The 21,989-nt window shown below is 39.2% G+C and overlaps 2 protein-coding genes across 2 annotated transcripts in view; one reads left to right on the top strand and one right to left on the bottom strand.

The window, feature by feature from the left end:
• Positions 1-13,610, bottom strand: part of JMJD1C (jumonji domain containing 1C) — a 302,362-nt gene extending 288,752 nt beyond the window's left edge. The window contains exon 1 of the mRNA XM_043476846.1: positions 13,387-13,610. The gene's annotated coding sequence lies outside the window, so the exon portion shown is untranslated. The remainder of the gene's footprint in view (positions 1-13,386) is intronic.
• The window catches only part of REEP3 (receptor accessory protein 3), a 100,388-nt gene continuing 91,443 nt past the window's right edge, over positions 13,045-21,989 (top strand). The window contains exon 1 of the mRNA XM_043476855.1: positions 13,045-13,227. Coding sequence (XP_043332790.1) covers positions 13,196-13,227 — 32 coding nt within the window. The 5' untranslated portion in view covers positions 13,045-13,195. The remainder of the gene's footprint in view (positions 13,228-21,989) is intronic.

Raw genomic sequence — 21,989 nt, 5'->3', positions numbered from 1 at the left:
TAAGTGTAACTTTCGGATGATATGGATTCAAAAAACAAGCCTTCAGAAAACAAAGTAACCCAGAAACCTTTGTTCAAGGTCAAAGCAACCAATTACTATGAGCTGTTCTCTACACAGGTATAGTCAAGTTGTTCTTCACTTTGGAAAAATATAAATCAGTCAATAGTAACTGAGCACAGTGGGCCGTTAAGATACATAAAGGTTATCTCTCAGTCATTTGCAAATCCTCAAATTCGTAAATAAAATGGTGGCACCTAATTTTGCCTATTCAATGAAGTAAAGTAACCATAACAAAGTTAGGCAATTGTTGGGAAGAAAAACAGAAAGTCATCACATATTCTGAGTAAAGTGATCATATCCAAGACGTGAGTGATTCACTCCTACACATAAGGCTCCTAATTTTGTGCCTGAATATAATTATAAAAATTACTAGCTCCTGGGCCTTCAAGGTCTCAAACAACTGAAACACATAATACAAGAATGACATCTCTGCACACAAAGCATGAGGATGGGAAGAGAGACAGAGACACACACCAACCAACCACACCTTCTTCCTTTTCTCAAGAACTTTACAAACTAGTCCAGGAAACTAGACAATCAAGTAATGGTGCTGTCACGGAGTCTGACAATAATTTAAAAACAAAAACGTAACCATTTTGTGCCAGACCCATACTAAGCATATTACATAAACACTCGCTCATTTAATTTCTGACAAGGCCACAGGAGAGGGCTTGTCTAGACCGCAAAGCATCTGACCAAAGATCACACACACAGTCAAGCTGATGAGGTCAGAATCCAAGCCGCAGCATTCAGCATAAAATCCTCACTTTTAATCATTAAGCTACATTGCTTAATGACCTTTAAAAATACATTATCAAAAAATAAAAAATAAAAATACATGATCAACATTGGGATTAGAAAGCACACATGGGGACTTCTCTGGTGGGCCAGCGGCTAAGACTCTGGGCTCCCTCTACAGGGGGCCTGAGTCCAATCCCGGGTCAAGGAACTATATTCCGAATGCCATAACTGAGAGCCAGAATAGCCAAGTAAATAAATGTTTTTTAAAACATAAAATACATCCTCAAAAAAAGAAAGCACAATGTGAGGAGAGAGAGACAGAAATGAAAGAGTGATACGGTCATCATGACGAAACATCACAAGCAATACGACAGACGCAGTGGGATTCAGAAGAGTCCGATTCTGGCAGGCATACCGCAAGTAAGTAAATGAAATGACTCTGAAAATGTACCGAGTCACTAATCTAATAAAAATAGAAAGAAAGGAGACTGAGAGCAGTAGTTTGCAAATGGGGCCAACCATGTCTGTGTAAGAGACGGCTTATCAGCATCACAGCCATGGCCTTTAATCTCTCATCCACAAGAAGCAGGGGGCTTCAGAGAGCTTCAAGTATTTGAAACAATCCCCTTATCTGATAAAAGCATTGAAATTAGTTTTATTTCCAAGACACCTGCTTACAAAATATTTAACGTTTTTCAGCCCCCCTAAAGAATGTAAATTTTAATTTTGCCTTTCCTTAATTAGTGAAGGTCATCACCATAAATGCAGGGCAACGTCCTGGGGCGTTACTGAAGTTAGAAGTGTGGGGCTGCCTGGCTCAACAAACAAACCGCCACGCTTATTTCAACACCTTGTCTGTGCCTCACAATTTTCACATCCTCCCTGGCTAAAAATTTTAAATTATTACAAACAAGGACACTTCAATTCTTTGATTAATTAATAATGCCTTATAACAAAATAGACATTTTATATAAAGAAGGTGAGACACTGATCAAAATAAAGATTAAGCATATCAAAGAAAATCCCTAGTTAACAGTGTAGAAATAGATAACTTCAAATCATTCATTAGAAATCCTAAGAAACAAGAAATGTATCATATATTGACAATTATACAAAACCTGTAATTGTTTTAGTTCAAAAATGAAGCATTAGCACAATATGATTTCTTAATAGGACTCATATTATTTTAAAGTATTAAGTGCATATAACTATGAGCAATAAAGTGATAAACACACAAAAAAACCCACACAACAACACACTCCTGGAAAAAGGAGTTACCAACCTATTACCCAATACCTGAATAAAACAGATAAAGAGACATAGTATTATTCAAATTCTTTAAAAGTCTTAAGTTATTAATTTTTAAGCTTTAATCCACAAAAATCAGATAACAGAACTTTTCTAAAATTTATAGGCAAAGTGACTGAAGACCGATGCTAACTGTACTTTGATTTTTAAGTTAAAAAACCAGACGTCACATTCAGTTCCTTCTCCTTATACTTACTCTTAAAAGGTACTAAATCTAAGATTCTTTTCACGGTTAAAAAAAAAAAAGTATCACAATTTTAGTATTTAAAATCTAGCCAAATTGGCCATTAAATAATTTTTTTAATATGAGTAAGTAAAACTAAAATACAACTTCTAAGGAAATGTTTTTCTTCCCATGTTAAAATAACATGCCAATGGCTACCAAGGAAATATACTTTAAGAACATTCATTTGCACAGATTCCAATTATGAAATGTGTTGCAATAACATGGAATGCATGGAAAACACTTGAGGTGAGAATCATTTTTACAAGTTTTGCCAATTTGGGAGTATTATGCCTTCTATCTCCTTACTTTGACATAAAATGACCTCTAAAACATCACCAGCAGCTCATTATCCACTTACTATTGAAGCTGAAGTTTGTTTCCCCTCACTCTGTACTCAGTGAATATTCAACAGCTGTTTTTATGAATAGGCTAGAGGTTAAAAAAAAAAAGCTAGGTCTTTAATCTCCCTCCACCCACAACTGCCAATATAATAAATTGTTTTCTCAATTCATCTTTCTTGTTGTTAAAGGAAAGAGAATCAATACCTGGGGATAAGAAGATCGAACTCTGAATCCAAAATCTACAATACAATATTCCAGGAATATGAGCTGCAAAGCTCTAAGCAGCAATAGCAATTATAAAAGTAGAATAATAGCTAGTAATTATTGAAGTTTTTTGTACAACGTATCAAGTAAAGTGAGTGTGTGTTAGTCGCTCAGTCGTATCTGACTCTCTGCGATCCCATGGACTATAGCTCACCAGGCTCCTCTGTCCAAGGAATTCTCCGGGCAAGAATACTGGAATGGGTTGCCATTTCCTTCTCTACGGCATCTTCCTGACCCAGGGATCGAACCCAAGTCTCCCGCTTTGAGGGCAAATTCTTTACCTTCAGAGCCACCAGGGAAGTTCATCTGTCTAAATACTTTAACATAATCAACTCATTCCAGCCTTACTTTCCTTTTTCTAAAGTCATATAATTAACATCATCCTTCTTTGTTTCATTTTTTTAAAGCACTTCCACATTTTTCTTTAACTCACATCTGTAGGGTCTTGAACTATGGAAACAAAAACAAACTATCCTAACTGCCTAAATTTCAACTGGCTCCGTTGTTGTTGTTCAGTCACTTAAGTCACTCCCTGCGACCCCACGGACTGCAGCACGTTAGGCTTCACTGTCCTTCACTCTCTCTCGGAGTTCGTTCAAAGTCACGTCCATAAAGCGGTGATGCCATCCAACCATCTCATCCTCTGTCGCCCCCTTCTCCTCTTGCCCTCAATCACTCCTTTCGAAAGAAAATGGGAAAAGAGACTACTTCAGCAGAGTTGCATCCAGCAATTTAGCAAACGGTAACAGCCTAAGATGACAGTGCCAAACGTGGAACAGGTCTTCCCATCTCCACCTTGGCCTCCCTACCCTCGCTCTCCTCTCCCAACTCCCAGGGTCTCCGGAGACCAGAGCCCACCACCTTCCTGCTGCAGCCCAACCCTCCAGGCCTCGACTTTCCCACTTGACCGTAAGGCTCAAGACCGAGTTGGGGGACAAAAGAATAAGGTGCTGAAAGGCATCAGTCACTCTTCAAATTCCCAACTCGCTGGGGAGGTTAAAAAAAAAGAAACCCGAGGTAACAGGAGGTTCTGCTTCTAAGAAGTGGCAGAGACGAGGCCGGCAGGGCTGGGATAAAGTAGAAGACAACAAATCTACAAGAGGCGAAATAAGGGGTAAAGAGCGACACAGCGGAGGTCCTGAGGAAGTCCCAAGAGTCACAGCAAGAAGCTGCTTGCCTGGTTAAAAATGAGGGGAGGAGGGCAGCAAATCATTAGTAATCAAAGATATCTGAGGAAAAATATTTTTATAATATGGGATTCATAACGGAAAAACAATTTAAGAGATCTCTTGCGTGAAAATTTGGGGAGACAATGGACTAAATGACCTCAACGATCTGCGGTGGATCTAACAACATCTGATTCTTTGCCTAACCAATGCTTCTACCCCAGAAATATGTCACTCCACCCTCGCTCCAGTGCCTTCCTCCTTTCAAATTGCACACTCACAACCTACCAGCTACTTTTCATTACCACTGGAATTAAAAGAAACCAATTGTATTAAAATATAGTTATCAAAACAGTACAAGAAAATGTGATTTGATAACACTGTATGTGCTTTTTAAATCAACTCAGTAAACAATAAGTGAAAACAGTGGATACAGTGACAGACTTTATTTCTGGAGGCTCCAAAATCACTGCAGATGGTGACTGCAGCCATGAAATTAAAATACGCTTGCTCCTTGGAAGAAGGTGATGACCAACCTAGATAGCATATTAAAAAGCAGAGACATTACTTTCTCAACAAAGGTCCATCTAGTCAAAAGTTATAGTTTTTCCAGTAGTCATGTATAGATGTGGGAGTTGGACTATAAAGAAAGCTGAGCACTAAAGAATTGATACTTTTGAACTGTGCTGTTGGAGAAGACTCTTGAGAGTCCCTTGGACTGCAAGGAGATCAACCAGTCCATCCTAAAGGAAATCAGTCCTGAGTGTTCATTGGAAGGACTGATGCTGAAGCTGAAACTCCAATGTTTGGGCCACCTGATGCGTAAGAGCTGACTCATTTGAAAAGACCCTGATGCTGGGAAAGACTGCAGGCGGGAGGAGAAGAGGACGACAGAGGACGAGATGGTTGGATGGCATCAGCGACTCAATGGACATGAGTTTGAGTAAACTCTGGGAGCTGGTAACGGACAGGGAGGCCTGGCATGCTGCAGTCCACAGGGTCACAAAGAGTTGGACACGACTGAGAGACTGAACTGGACTGAACATAGCAGACCTACCACAGTTTCAAAGTAATGATGTGTGGTATAAGTAACATTTCAAGACACCTGCAAAAAATTTAATGTGATATGAAAATACCTGTGATTTCTATCCATGAAAAGTTAAAACTGGTACAAATAATACTGTGGTTTGTTTCGTATCGGTACATTCATAGCTGAAGTTTATGCTAACTTTCAGGAAAACATTAGTAGAAAAGAAGTTATTTTTCACCTTCTAAGTTCATTGCCTCCTGAACTCTATTCAGAAACCTAATTTGTGAACCCCAAATTAAGAGGCTTTGGTTAAATCCCTGATTATTTTCTCTCCAGGTTAATATAACAGCCTTGGGACGGCGCGCCCTGCCTCCAATATTTCGTCAAATCTATCCTTCACCCTGATAAAGGATCACAAAGGTTCATCTTCAAACAGTACTCCCCTGCTTAAGATCCCTGGACCGGCCCCTCACGGCCTGTAGGACTGTACGGCATTGACAGATGCACTCTCCTGACTCTGTTTCTCTAAGACAGTACTTCGACTAGTTTCCCAGCATTACACTGAACTTTCAAAACTTTCTGCCATGTTCTCTTTTCTACTTGTACACGACTCCACTGAAGTGTGTGTGTGTGACAGTCGCTCAGTTGTGTCCAATTCTTTGTGACCGCATGGACTATACAGTCCATGGAATTCTCCAGGCCAGAACACTAGAGTGGGTAGCCTTTCCCTTCTCCAGAGGAATCTTCCCAACCCAGGGATCAAACCCAGGTCTCGCACACTGCAGGCGGATTCTTTACCAGCTGAGCCACAAAGGAAGCCTATCATCCTCCAAAGCATCAGTGTCCTTTCCCGCAAACAGACCAATCTCTTCCTTGCCTATGAACTTCAAAATCAGTAAAGATTTTTGCCTGGCATATTATCCTGGGCTGTGGTTATCTGCACATATCCTTTTCCCCATACATGACAGTTTCTTTTTCCCCAAATTCAGTGTTCCCCCTGCTGCAAAAAGTGGTCTTGAGTATTTCTGAACTTTTCTAAACCAAAAATAATATCTCATATCCTGATTAGAGTTCAGTTTACAAAGGGATTTCTTACGTGTCCTTGTTTAAGTCTTATGAAGACAAGCAGTCTAAAGGATTACCTTAATAAGCCTATAAAAATAAGCAGTCTAAAGCTTTACCTTTGTTTTGTAGATGAGGAAACAGAAGTCCAGAGAGATAAATGATAAGACCTGAGCAAGTCAGTTTAACAAGCTGCTGCTGCTGCTATTAAGTCACTTCAGTCGTGTCCGACTCTGTGCGACCCCATCCCTGAGTTGGGATTATAAAATGCAAGCTCAAAAAAAAAAAAAATAAATAAATAAATAAATAAAATGTAGGCTCCTTGGTGCAACACTTACTGTGAATGTACCAGGCCCAGGACAGGTACAAAAAAAGCATGAGAGTGCTTCTTTTTCAAGAAACTATTCAACATGGTACCAATATGACCCTATGAGCAACAGCTTTTTTTTTTTTTTTAATACAGTAGTACAAGTCCTTTGCCGTACACCTGAAACTATCACAACATTGTTAACCAACTATGCTCCAATATAAAATAAAAAATTTTTAAGTATAAGTCCTGTAACAAAATTATAACATAAAGCTAAACATTCCCTAATGTTTAAAAATACAACCAGTTTTCCCTTTTAAAGTTTTTAACTACATTATTCTATTATTCTAGACCTCTGAAATAAAAGTTTCTTGTAAATACTAGTTAAATATTACACAACTAACAAGGGGTTATTACTTCCATCTCTAGAAAGAGAAACTAAAGTAATAGCTTAACATTTTAAGAATGTTCCAATTTAAAACTGTCAGGTAAGAATTCGTGACATTTATTACCCTGCTAATTCCTATTTATTTTGATCAAGTTGTTGAAATTTTTCAACTCAATTTTCACATGTTATAACATGGCCAAGAATTTTGGTTCCCAATAGATCTCTCTTTTGAAATTTGAGGCTTACAGAACATTGAGCTTTCAAGAGGGTGCTGCATGGACAGTACAGAACAGAATTCAATTCAATGAAGCAAACATTTATTCTTATATGCAAGGCTGGTAATGCAGGATGTGATGTGGAAGACCTAATTCCCGCTTTCGAGAAGCTTACTAGGAGGGATGGCAACCATAAAAATATCTATAATTTTTAAAATATGATGCTTATTATGCTTTAAATGTGATGCTTTACATATTACATACCTTAGGTAAACCTTCACGTAAGCAATTGGAGTAAAAAAAAAAATTTTTAAACATCCAAAATATCCTTATTTGGAATGAAAAATATACTGTATATACTACACAGGATGGATATTACATAGTGGTGGAAATCCATGAACTATAGTCACAAGTAACAATAGGGAAGTCTCAAAAACAGGATACAAGTAAAGGAGAAAAGTATTAGGGCAGGAGAGAAGGAGAACGTAGAGGGTCCGCAAGGAAAGGAAAGATGAGGAGTTTCTTCAAGTGATTTTTAGCGAGAGTACATGCTTTCTTAGAACCAGGAATAATTTTTTTTTTTTAAAGGATGGTGGTAATTACATAAAGGAATTTCAAGGTAAGGGAAGGCGAGGAAAGGAGGCAAGCCCCGGTGGAAGGCTAGAGCTCGCTTGGTGCTGGGTATTTCCCTTCCCCTGTTAGGTTAGGTTCCGGTGAAATAGTTTCTCCTGAGGGCACAACTTGTTAAAAAGAGCATTTCAAAGAGTATTTGGTGTATTTCCAAATGGTTTCTTTTTCCTTCCCCTGCCGGCTTCCAGCAGGGAGGAACTTTTCTCCCACATTAAGATCTGATTCTCCTGCAGCTTTTAACTCTCAGAGTTGTCCACCCTGGGCTGGTTGGTTGATTGATGGCTCAGGCTTTCCTACCCTAGCACTGATCCTTGCAGAGGTTTCCACTCTGGTGAGTGGTAATTCTCTGTACTGCCTGCCTCTCTCTCCAATTTGGGAGAACATTCATGACCTCATTTCTCTGAAGCATCTAAAAAGAGCTGTTAATTTTTTTAGTTTGTCCAGCTTTTTACTTGTTGTTAGAATACAGTGGCAACTCCTAAGCTCCTTCTTCCATGCCAGACTGGAAACCAGATATTCTTGAGTTTTGTGATATGTTTTTAATTAATGGTTTTTTAACAAGTGCTTTGTATATTAAGAATATTAACCTTTGGTTTTACGAATGTTTTTCCCCAATTTGTCATTTGTCTTGAAATTTTGTTTATGTTGTTTCTGACGACATAGGAGTTTTAAAGTCTTATGCAATCAAATCTTATGAAATTTGCCCTTTTGGTTTCTGATTTTACAGCACGCATTGACAGGCCTTTTCATTATCAAGATTACATTGCCTTTACATGTGTTCTCTTTTTATACTTTCGCGGTACTTTTAGTTTTTACATTTACAGTTCTCTCCATCAAGAATTACTTTTTCTTCAGATTTTATTAAATGGCTAGCTGGCTGTCACAAACTCATTTACTAAATTTTACATCATGTCCCAACTGATGTAAAATTCTACTTTTATCTTAAATGAGTCTCATTCAAGACTTGACTCTCAGCAGACAAAAACAAAAACCCAGCAATAGAGATAGGCCTCGTAAGGCAGTGGATAGCTGGAGACAAGTGATAAAAGAAGACTAACTTTACACTGTTCACCCTTTCGAATTTTACTCCATGTGCTTTGAACTACCACTCAAAACTATCAACAAAAATTGTTTAAAGTTCTGCTTAGTGGACATAATAGAATTACCAAATATTTCAGTCCTCTGTAAATTACATAACAACCCAATGTGTACCTGAGCAATACCTGAAATCATAGATCTACCTTGATTTCAAGTAGGTCAAGAACTATGATTTAAATGAACAGCTAAAGTACCTGAAATATGTCTAAATCCTTCATCACTGCAACCAAAGCTACTACCTCATACATGTAACAGCCTCAGATACGTGCATTCCCTAGACCCAGCCACCGGCAGATGCATTTTGCTTTCTTCATTGAATGTTGGCTAGTAACTATCAAAAACTTAATTCAGAATCTAATCTTTCTATTCTAATACAATCCAATTATGGTATTTTCAATACTATTTCTTTATAATTTGATTCAGATGCCAAAACTGGCCTGTTGTAACCATAATACCATAAAACAAACTGGCTAACACGTAAAAAACATTCATCTAGCCACAGATGGAAAAACAAAAGATTTTGTCTTTTAAGTTATTCTCTTTAAGATCCTCATGTCATTTTCTAAACAACTATTAAAGGTAGACTATACTTTTAATAAACTATAAAAGTTAGTCATTTTAGCCTTTCTATACATAAAAATATTTTCAAGCACTTGAAAATACTCCTCCAACAGAAATGGGAAGGTGACCTAGATTCAGTTTCATTAGTATACTCATTAATTATATAGATTAGATACTATCTCTGTACTCTGTAATTCTCTTACTATCTGCTCTCCGAGGTACCTTCCCACTCTTTTTTCCCTAATAAATCAGCTCCTTTAACATGTAGGAGACACATATTCCACGTATCTCCCAGGAACTCTAAAAGTGAAAACGCAGAAGAAAAATCAATTCTTTTTAATAGTATAATTACCCTTACTCTTTAAAACCCCTTGCATTTGATTATCATAATATTATCATCCTCACTTAACAGGAAACATAGATACACTTGCCAAACATCACATGAATGGCAATTAGAAATAGGTTTCCTGATAGAATGTCCTTTGCCCTAAATATACTGCATCCCACCATGATTAAACACAACACCCAAAGAAAAGAGTCTATGCAGAACACAGTGAAGGAACCACTCAAATGAATATTAGCAATATGCTTTTTTAAAAGCAATTAAGTTTAGTATTTAAAGAAACAATTTTCCATCTTCTAAACAAGAAATGGTCTCAAGTATGCCAAAAGAGACCACCCTTTAAAAGGCAGCAGGTCATGTATTTCCTTTTCTCCCATGTCTCTGAGCCTTGCCTTACACGATGAAGCACTAACCTAATGGCCATCTACTACCAGATCTCAACTATCAAGGCACAGCCCAGTACACCCACTACTAAAATCTGGGTTCTTCTCATGTAAGGCAACTCTTCAGATGAAATTAAAATCTGTTTAGACTAAGAATTCTCAACCAAATCAGGCTTGATGTTCCCCTTTCATAAAATATTTGCCAGCTTCTGCTTTATCACCCAGAAATGAAATTAAAAACAATCTCCCTACAGACTTCAAACAAACCCATGTATCTATCCTAAATAAAATATAGATGGAAAAGTGAAATAAAAATCATTTAAAATAAGGCATGTATTTCAGCATGTTAATCTTGAAACAAAACTGAACTAGAAAACATACAAGAGTAATTACCAGCTAACCACGACAGCTATGAACGCAAAGTACTTTGTGACATAATTTTCCAAAACTGTAAACAACTCCTGATCAAATTGTGAACAAAACAAATCTTTCTTTCACAAGTTGCATCTAGAAATAGACACTGGAAAATTCAGTAGCGGTTAAAACCATGCTTTATACATAAAACAGAGGTTCTAGGTTCAGATAAGTACAAATATTACACAAATGTCAGGCAGTGTGTTCTTAAATCTTGCAAAACATGGGAATATTCTTTGTTCAGGACAGCCTGTGCACCTACAAAGAGTATATAGCAACCCATCAAATGCTAGTGGTTTGCCTCAATCATTCCAACAACCCCCAAAGAACACCTCCCAACCTCCCCCTAGAGGGAACCTCCATCTGGACCCACTGCCTTAAACACAATCGGGCTACCACAGTATAATGTAAAGAACACTTGGGAAACATGCTTTCGAGTTCTATCACCTATAAGTTACGTGGTCATTGGCAGTGAGTTCCCTAAACCTCAGTTTCCAGTGTACTAAACAGGAATAAACACTACCTGGGCTCTGAGTTGTAAAAGTTTTAAAAAACATTATTTGAACTTTTACTGGGCAATTACTCTATCCTAGACAATAGGAAAACACAAATAACTAATATACCATACCTGTCCTTAAACATTTTACCATTCAGTAGGTCAGACCTAGGTAAAACATAACTACAATATAAAGCAGAATGACAGGCATTATATAGAAATTCAAGTAATTGATTATGGGGGCCTGGAGAAAATGAATAACTATGAAAATCAGGACATCTTCATGGCATAGGACACTGAAAGACTCTTGACAGGCAGAGAACAGGACACAAATTATTAAAGAAAAAATGAAGTACAGGCATAGGCACGGAACATGAAAATATAGCTTGGTTCAGAGAAGAAAGGTAAGGGAAAAAATACATTAGAGACTGGAAGGGCAGGAAAAATTAACGCTGTAAAAACATTTCAGGATCAGTTCATGGAGGAATCTGAATGCCATTCAAATACTTTGAGTTTTATTGGGCAAGAGAACTTTTTAGAAAACTGGTGTTTATGTGGCACACCTGATTTTCAAATAATGCTGAATAATGGCCAAAAATTATTCCAGACAAATGCAAATTTTCATTAATGAGATCCCTGAAATATATATGTCTTAAAATGCATAAATAAGCAAAAAGAGCCTCAGTTCAGTTCAGTCACTCAGTCATGTCCAATTCTTTGCGACCCAAGAGTAAAAAGCCTACCCAAGAGTAAAAAGGAGTTTCCGATTTCATTCCTTGCATAACAAAAACATTACTAATGTACTGAACCTGGGACCTTAAAAGAACTCAAGATAATCTCCTATTCGTTTTTTATTTTCTCTCAAACAAGTGGCAGAATTTTATAAAATGTATTTAGCGTACTTCATGTCAACCCTGGAAGACAAGAGGTAAACTGCAGTATTACTGACCTCTTTTTACTACAGGGAAACCGAGGAAGAAAAAGAATAAATTACAGTATGGTCACAAAATAAACTATTATATTTCCTAGAACTTTTAATTAAAGGCTTAAGCCCACGTTTCATCCTTTATTCTTCGTACCATCTGAATACTAGAATTATCTTTTATTACCGTCTTAACAGGAAAAAAAAAAAAAAGATGCGAATTAAATTTCAAGATCACTTCCTCGATTCGGTACTGCCACCAAAAATATCAGTTTAAATTCTGCCTCCTGAAATTAAGATACCTGAGAGACCTGCAAGGTTCGACCAGTAACCCAACTTCCCCAAAAACAGACAGCTATAAATAGCAAGTCAGGTCAGGAATCCTAAATCCAACTTTTACTCTGAATATCTGGCAGGTCAGAGGTGTGTTTGTAATACAGGCTTTGCGGATGTGGTGATAGGAAGATGTCGTAAGAGGCCCAGAACAGTGGTATCTACACACTCACGACTGCAAACTTGAAATCCAAGGCTTTCCTCCTCTGCCCCTCCCTGCATTGCATCACAAACCAGGAGACTCCTGACAGGCCTGAGCAACGATTCTCCGACCTCTGCCTGAAAATGCGGTGCTTTGATGATGTCCAGGGCCTCAGTGAACACTGAGAACACCGATGTAGCTAAACACATCTCAAAATTTCTCCTCTCCAGAATCTAGGGCCTGGTCCAAAAGGACTCTGTCAGACACCGTTTCCACGACTACTATTTTGTTTTTCACACAGATATTAACAACCCCCAAGTCCCCTTCCTCGGCCTCTCACCACCCTCTCCCCTCTACGCCTGGTGGGCGTTCTGGACGAAAGGAGCCAGAACCCGGAGGTCAGAGCCAAGGATCCAGGCGGCAAGGCCGTACGGCGCGGGCAGGGGTCCCGGCAGCCCAGCCCCCGGAGCCGGGCAGCCCAGACTTGGCCTCGGCCAACGCGCCGCCGCCGCCTATCAGCGGAGCGTAGGGGCGGGGCTGGCTGGCTCCGCGGCGGCTCTGCCGGCGGGCGGGGAAGGGTGGGGGGGGACCGGCCGCCGCGCAGCTCCGGCCGCCGCGCGCAGACACCGGGCCCGGCTCCCGAGGGCGCCAGCGCGGCCCTGGGGAGTGCCAGGAGCCGGAGGGCGCGCGGCCTGCCGTTGGCCGCCTGGTCCGCCACCCTCGGCACCCACCCGCCCCCGAGGTGGGGTCCAAGCCCCCGGGAAGATGGTGTCCTGGATCATCTCCAGAGCCGTGGTGTAAGTGCCGCTCACGGCGCCCCTCCGCCCCCACGCGAGGCCCCGGAGGCCGGGGGTGGCGGCAGGGCCCGGGAGGGGAAGGGAAGGCCCGGGCCTGGGCGGGGTGGGCTGGCCCGGCCTCGGGCCTGCCCGCGGTCTGGGAGCCCTCGGCCTCCTCACCCTAGTCCACGTCGCTGCGGGGCTCCCTGCGTCGGCCGAGGGCCCGGCTGCTGCGGTGCGGCCGGACTGCGTGCGGCTCGCCGGCCCTGCTCCCGCGGCGCTGGGTGGGCAGGCGCGCAGGGCAGGCGGCGCGCGCTCCCTGCTCGCTCTCCCCGCGCTGCGCGGCACCGCCCTGCGGGCCCGGGAGCGGCGCGCCTCGCGGCGGCGCCCTGCGCAGGCTCCGCAGAAACTAAGCGCGGGAGGCTCGGCGATCCTCCTGAGGATGCCGTGGCAGCGCCGAGCCTTTGTATCGTGCGTTGCGGGTCTCCCAGGGCGGCTGATTGCCTCTCGGTCACGTGTGGTAGGAGGAGAGATTTGTCTAAAAATCCGAGACCGCTCCCAGCTCAGATCCCTAGGAAGGGCCTCAGTTGCCCCGAGATTTACAGCTTATCGAGAAAGGAGCTCATTATTGAATGGCGACACTCGCCTGCTCGAACGGATCCCAGAATTTGGCCCTGTCGTGGTGGAAATATTTGCAAAGGGATTGAGAGGTTGCAGGTGCCTGTGGCCTTTGTTCGGATTATCCATTCATTTCATTGTGCTTTTACCACTGTTACAGGCCCATAAGAAAAAAATTAGTTGAGTTGTGGGGTTTACTCTGTAAAGATTGGACTGCAATTTAAACTGATTTTCTCCAATCCTTCTTGATTTAACCCCCACCTGGAACACGAAAGTCACGAAGTAAACAACAGTGACGTAGATATAGCCAGGGGCCCATGGATTCATTAATCATGATCTCTGTAGGAGTATTATCTCTGTACCTTTCTGAAATGTTTTCAGGTGGCAGGCTTCTCCGATTAACTTTATAATGTGGAAAAAAGAACATTGCCAGATTGCTCATTTATTTCTCAGTCAGAATTAGCTAATTTTTCTGTTGTTTGGTGTTTTGATTTGTTTTGGGTTTGTTTTGTTTTTTCTTTGAGAGTGAATCAATCGCTTGGTAGCCCTGTTTAACTTGATTTGCAGTAGCATTCAAGATGTGTCATTTGATTGTCTGAATGCAGTTTTTATCTTCCTCCGTATAGTTTTTAGTTTTAAAGCTTCAGAGGGGCCCATCTTCATTTGTACAAAACTAAAAATCAAGAAATAATACCACAGATGTCTTAAGATTTTGTTTTTTAGTTTAGGTTTTTTGTTGTTGTTTTTTTTTTGTTTTTTGGGGGGTTTTTTTGCCTTTTGGGGCCTTCTTTTAAGTCTATGTTTTCATAACACAGACATAACTTTCCTGACCTGGTAGATGTCTACCAACTGTTGTGTCAGTGCTTGGAAAATCAAGTATCCAATTAAGACATTGTCGTGTTGTTTTGTTTGTATTTTTTTTATTCTCGGGGTTCCTTTAACCAGTTCTTTAACTGACAGAGAATTGTGAAGCACTCATTTAATTTGCATTCATCAAAGTCAGATTTTTGTTTTTGATCATTAACTATGAGTATGAATGTCTTCTATGTGCTATGTAGAACACAAGGATTAATCATATATGACCAATCTTAATGGAACTGACAGTTGCAATACCAGATACCTGCAGTACAGGGTGAAGTCTGTACAGTACAGGGTGAAGAGTTACACGCAGAGCTATAGGGTTTAGACAAGGAAGGGATTGTATCTGGTTGGAGAATCAGAAAAAGCAAGGGCGATTACATTTGAGATGGGCCTTCAAAGACGGACTGACTTTAGACAGCTGAAGATGAAAAAGGAGAGGATTCCAGATAAACGGGTCACTGTGAGCCAAAGAACAGAGAAGGGAAAGCCCAGATTAGTTACGGAGGACTTAGAGACTGGAGAGAGAAAGCTGGAAAGGTAGGCGGGGGCCTGTTTTCAAGGAATAGTCAAGGAGAAGTGATAGCTATTATTAGGCAGCCGTGGATTTGCTTTAGAGGATTCTGTGCCTTAGGTGAGATGGTTGTGAATGGTGAGACTCTGAAGATGGGAGACCCCTTAAGGAGTTCCCTAACTGGAGAGAGGATTAAAGCCTGCAGTGCTAGAATTTACAGAATTAAAAGTGCAAGGCAAAGGAAAGGGAGATAATAGTGAGGGAGAAAAGGTCATGAGAGTGTATTTATCAAGTGTCAGGAAGTTTATCTCTTGAGCCCTTGAACTATTAGCATATTAAAAAGCACACTTGCCAGGGAATATAAGCATCATTATATTTTGTCCTCTGCTCCTCAGTTTCTCTAAGCACTGCGCGTTTTCTACTCCCTTGATCACACAGAAGAGTAAGAACATGAAGGATCAACCCCAGGGTTTATACAAACTTGGAAACCTTTTCACACTCACAAATAGAATTTACTACATTGTTTCTAATCCTCTGGAACAGCCAGCTGGTCCTGAGCCTAAAGAAAGATCAGACAGTTCTCTCCATGTGAACCTTGGGCAATACGAACGAGGAACACAAGGACCCTCTTTAACCTGAGCTCCCTGAGTGCGTGAGCACTTTCTCCCTCGCCCAGTGGCAGACCCTTACTAGGAAGAGCACTGACTTGGTAATCAGCCCTGGATGCCAGTTAATGGACCCGGGCAATGTACTAAATCTGTGTTTCATCGTCTTAAAAATGATTACAATATTTACTACTTAAAACTGTTGTCAATATTTAGTTTAACTAAAACACACCAAATGTGCCTGACAGTTGTTATGCACTTAAAACTTAGTATATAGATAGGGTTTTTGTTTTTATGAGGGAGAGAAGTTAGATGGTGTAGCAAGAAATATCACTGGACTGTCATCATCATTAATGTTATCCTTGGAAACCTGGAATTTAGAACTAGCTTTGGTTGTATTAACCAGATGCATGACCTTTAGTCAGTTCTCACTGATTATAGACCTCTGTTTCTTACTCTGTAGAGGTAGAAGGGTCTGGGAATCTCCAAACTGTTTTGTCAGCTGTAGCATTCTGCGATGCTGTAAGGATTTTCATTTTTCTTCCAGTCTGTTTAAAATTAGCTTGCTTTATTTTTACAGGCAAAATTGAAAGGTTAGTTAGCAATTATTAAGTGATAGTAATCTGAGACTACCAAATGATATTATATGTAATATAATACGTGATACCCATAACCTTCTAAAACATGATTCTTAGAGGTTGAGGGAAATCCCATTTTTCTGATTTGTGTCTACAGCATAGCTGGTCATTATGATCAGGACTGAACGCAAATTGTCTGAATTCAAATATCAGCTGTGCCATTTAGTATTGGCTGCTGCCTACCCCATTGGATTAAATGTGTTCATATACATAATGTTCATTCTCCTCCATCAGGTAGATAGTAAGTATTCAGTAATGTTAGTAGTTATTATCAGAACAAGGAAGAACATATTCACCTACAGTCTCAGTGTACTGAACATTTAAACTATTTTCAGTTTACATTTTTCTTTGTCTTTCTGTGTAGGTTACATAGTGGTAATTAAAAGTATAGTAAAAGTAATTTTTACACTGCCATTTATTGTTATATGATAAGCATCTCCTACATTGCTCTGAAACCTTATTTTATATCTTCCATTTGCTCAGGCCACTATTCATAATTTTCATAGCCATTCTTTGATCTTTTAATTTTCCTTTTAGACCATTTCTAGTATCTCATTATCATAGGTAATGCTATAATGTAATTATAATACTGAATTGGATATCATTTATATATATTTTTAAAGTGTTTCCTTAGGATAAATATCCAAGAGGAGTATTTCTGAATCAAAGGTTATGAATATTTTTGTGACCTTTAATGTCAATGTCCAAATTGCTATCCAAAAAATAATTAATATTTTACACTACCACCAGCAAGGTATGAGTACTGTCTCTATCACAGTGTAGCCAGATTGGGAAGGTTTAATTTTTTTTAATGTTTTCCTAATGAATATAACATTGTTTTCTTTTGTATTTTTCTTATTAGCATTAATATTTGTCCTAATATTTATTATGTCATATACAAATAATCTATGCACTTTACCCATTAATCTCTTGCCTACTTAATAATTTACTTGTTTATCTGAACTCCTTACCTAATAAATCAACCTTAAGTCCTATTTGATGCAAGTGTGTTTCTACATCTAACTATACTTCTCTTTAGTTAAGTTATCCAGAGAGTTTATAGTTTTAATGCAGTTTATAGTTCAACTTGTTCATTTTTTATTTTGTGATTTTTTTTTCACTTCTAAATATAAAATATTTACTCCAAATATTTAATTAGAACTATTTTCTCATATAGAATTTTTAGATAAATTTAGAGACTTCCCTTTAAATTCCATAAATCTGCATTTCCCTTTTTACATCTTAACACATTTTAATTTTCCTCTTACTGTAATTTTATTATCTGGCAGTAGTAGTAAAACCTCAGTTCTCTTTCTTTAATTGGTCCTCTTCCATTGTATTTAGTGAGTATCTTTAGAGTCTAAATTACATCCCTTAAAAACCACACTCCAGCAGTTGTTTCCAACATCATCTGTTTTCCCTCTCCACTTTATCTTTCTTGTCAGCATGCAAACATGCTATTATTGCTCCCATCTTAAAAAAAAACAAACACCTCTCTTAATGTGCTCTACTTTCCATCTCATTTACCTATTTCTCTTCCTCTCATTAAAGCAAAAGACTCCTCAAAAGAACAGTCTACATACACCTTCACCAGTCATCCTTTGGGTCACTCTTGAACCCATACCAATTAGGCTCTACCATCAACTCCTCCACATGGCCAAAAGGGTTGGTCCTCTTCTGACTTATCAGCAGCTTTTGATACAATTGCTCTTTCTCTCCTTGAAATACTTCCTTCACTTGGATTCCCAGAAACCTTGCTTGCATTGTTTTTTTCTTAAACTCACTGGCCACTCCCTACTTAGTCTCCCTGGCCACATTCTTCCACATGCCCTGAATTATTAAAATTGATGTGTCCAGAGGCTCAGCCTTTTTCTTTTCTATCCATACCCCTATGAGGGCTCTCGTTAATTTACATCTTCAACCTAGACGTCTGCTGAACTCATGATCATATGTATTTTTAACTGCTTGAGTCTGCATGGAAACATCTGTCGGGTTGGCCAAAAAGTTCATTCTGTAAAACATTACAGAAAAACCCAAACAAACTTTTTGGCCAACCCAATAGAAGTCATCTTGAACTCAAGCTATCCAAAACTGAACCCCTGAATTGCCTTTTTGACCTGACTTTGGCAGCCTGCCCCAGCTCAATTATTGACAACTCAGGGCTTCATTCTGTTCAGTTCAGTTCAGTTCAGTCGCTCAGTCGTGTCCGACTCTGCCACCCCATGAATCGCAGCAAAACTTGGCATCATCCTTGATTCTTCTTTTTCTGTTGTTCTCTACATTGAATACTATGGTAAATCTCATTGACTCCATCTTCAAGATCTATCCAGATTCACCCAGTTCTCATCACCTTTACTTAACATTACTCTAGTGCAAACCTGTTTCATTCCTGAAATGTATTATTATAAAAGCAACCTGCTTCTACCCTTTGTGTGTATATTTGTTAAGATTATGACAGGATTAATGGAAAACATCTTGAGTAATTTTTAAATCATTGGGAACTTTGAGGGCAGTCACAATTTACTAGTGATTTTTCTTCCTTTTGGTAAAATCTCAATAATAGCTAAAATGACTGTTGTTGTTTAGTTGCTAAGTCATGTCCAACTCTTTTGTGACCCCATGGACCATAGCCCGCCAGGCTCCTCTGTCCATGGGATTTCCCAGGCAAGAATACTGGCGTAGGTTGCCATCTCCTTCTCTAGGGGATCTTCCTGACCCACGTGTCCTGCATTACAGGCAGCTTCTTTACCACTGAGCTCCCAGGGAATTCCGATGGCTAAAATAATTTCTTTCAATTAACTTAACGTAGATTTTAATAATAACTTTATTTACCAGTTTTGATGAGCTCATCATGTAGATAGCTTAAATGTTCCTGAGTGATTCTAAGAATAGGATACTTACTGCTTTTAGGTAATGAGAAATAAGGAAAATAGGAGCAATGATATTTTCAAAGAAATTGGAAAAGTTAAAAATCTTAAACATGGAATTTTCTGTGCATGTCCTGCAACAGGTCATTTTTGCTGTCTTCCTTAATTAAGAAAGAAAACACATCCTAAACCTTTGGGTCTTGTTTTCATCACACAGGCCAAAACTTCCAACAAGATTCCTTTGTCAGCCTTCATTTCAGAAACAATTTGCTTTTGTCCACTTTTTGTCACTGCTGCTATATTAGCTATCTCTTTTTCCACTGTATTTTTTTTTTTTTTTAATTTGTCTCTGCCATGTGGCATTTAGGATCTTAGTTCCCCAACCAGGGATCGAATCTGCGCCCCCTGCATTGGAAACATGGTGTCTTAACCACTGGACCTCCACTGGATTTTTTAAAATAATTTTAGCACAGAGATTTTTATATTTTTTTTTTCAGTATAGATTTAAATGTTTAAATAAACAGTATGTGTGCTTAGTCGTTCAGTCGTGTCCGACTCTTTGTGACCTCATGTACTATAGCCTGCCAGGCTCCTCCATCCGTGGGGATTCTCCAGGCAAGAATACTGGAATGGGTTGTCATGCCCTCTTCCAGAGGATCTTCCCAACCCTGGGATTAAACCCAGGTCTCCCACATTGCAGGCAGATTCTTTTTTTTTTTTTTTTTGCAGGCAGATTCTTTACCATCTGAGCCACTAGGGAAGCACAAACAAACAGTATATTACAATAATAATAGTATAAATGGGTAACTTAAATATCTTAAATATGATATTACTGTTTGGTCATCACGTGGAGAAGATCACTGCTGAGTCTCTGTTACAGGAACATGAGCTTATTTCTGTCATTGGTCATGCATTTGCCTTAAACCGCCACTTTCGTTGAAGATAAATGACAAAGATAAAAATTGTTATAAGTGTCTTTATGTTTACAAAACTGTCTGTTAATAGTTTAAGCATAGTTATCCCTATTACTGAAGCAAATTTACCAGCTTCAGGCATGTGGGAATTAACAAAAGCCACTATAACTAAAATTCAGGTGAAATGTCCTACTAAGATACTATGGTCAGAGACAATGGTTGCAATTGGAATGGAATTATTTAACAATGGCTAGAGATTATTTTAAGTATAACTCAGACTAGCTAATGTTAAAATATTATACACCTCTTCATATTGATATTCAAACTATTTTTTGTTTCATTGGAAAGTGAAAAGTGAAGTCGCTCAGTCGTGTCCCACTCTTTGCAACCCCGTGGACTGTAGCCTACCAGGCTTCTCCATCCATGGGATTCTCCAGCCAAGAAAACTGGAGTGGGTTGCCATTTCCTTCTCCATATTTCATTGGAAGATCCTTTAAATATGTCAGAGTTTCTTAAGCTAGCACTACTGAAATTCTGGACTGGATAGTTCTTTCTTGTAGGAGGCTGTACTGTGCATTGTAGAAGGGTTAGCAGCATCCCCGGCCTCTATTCACAGGATGCCAGTAGCACCTCCCACAGGTACAACAGCCAAAAATATCTCCAGATGTTGCCTGGTTCTGTTGGAGTGATGCTCTACAAGATACAATGCCCTCAGTGTCCCCATCTGAAAATGGCTTTGTTGTTTACTATTTCCTGCTTCTGTGGGAGAAATTATAAGCCATAATGATATGGAAAGTCATAAAGCATCTTGGGATATCTTTTAAGAATTTTCTAGATAAAATATTGTTGCTGATCATTCTCACATTTTTAATACTATTTCAAAATTAATTTCTATTTCAGAATGTACAGAGAATTTCCCCAAATTGATGACAATTGTTGGTGCAGCACACTTTGAAAATAATTTTTGTAATCTCTTATTCTGCATACTAACTCTCATAGTCCTTATTTTCTAAATTTATAAATGAAATGTGGTTTACAAATTCCAGTTTTCCTGGCCCCGAAGTTGTTAGCATATTAGCATTTGAATGCAGAGAGAAGGGTTACCAGCATGTTGCTTTCTTTGCTATTAACAGTCTCATCAACTCTACAAAAGCAGAGCAACGTAAAAAAAGAAAAATCATGAAAACAAAAGTCATAAGAAAAATCTAAACCCAATAGACTTGTGCTGGCCAGTAATTCAGAATTTAATTTCAGAATGTATTCAAATATTTCATTGCAGAGAGCATTAATATTTTCAAGTAATAATATGCCCATTTTACTGGTTTTTGAAAGAATTATTCTCACCCATGTATAAACCCAAGCATTAGACTGTGGAAAACTTCCTTAACCTTTATGTCACATTTCTGAGTAATGTATTATATACAGTTTGCTGGGACTTTTACAGCAAAGTACCACCAAACTGGATAGCTTAAACCACAGAAAATCATTGTGTCAACAGGTTCTTCCTTCTGCGGGCTGAGAGAGAATTTGTTGCATGTCTCTCTCCTAGCTTGCACCCTGATCTCTGCTTTCATCTTCACCTGGCATTCTCCATTTGTGCCTGTTTCTGTGTCCAAATTTCCCATTTTTATAAGGATACAAGTCATATAGGATTAGAGCCCACCCTAATTACCTCATTTTAACTAGATTACCTCTGCAAAGACCCTGTCTTCAGATAAAGTCACCATATCTTTTAAGGGGGACACAATTCAACCCATAACAATCTCTTT

This window comes from Cervus canadensis, chromosome 8 (genome assembly GCF_019320065.1).
Source record: "Cervus canadensis isolate Bull #8, Minnesota chromosome 8, ASM1932006v1, whole genome shotgun sequence".
Taxonomy (NCBI): Eukaryota; Metazoa; Chordata; class Mammalia; order Artiodactyla; family Cervidae; genus Cervus; species Cervus canadensis.
Note: the sequence above shows the minus strand (reverse complement) of the source record. Positions and strands in the feature narration are given on the sequence as shown.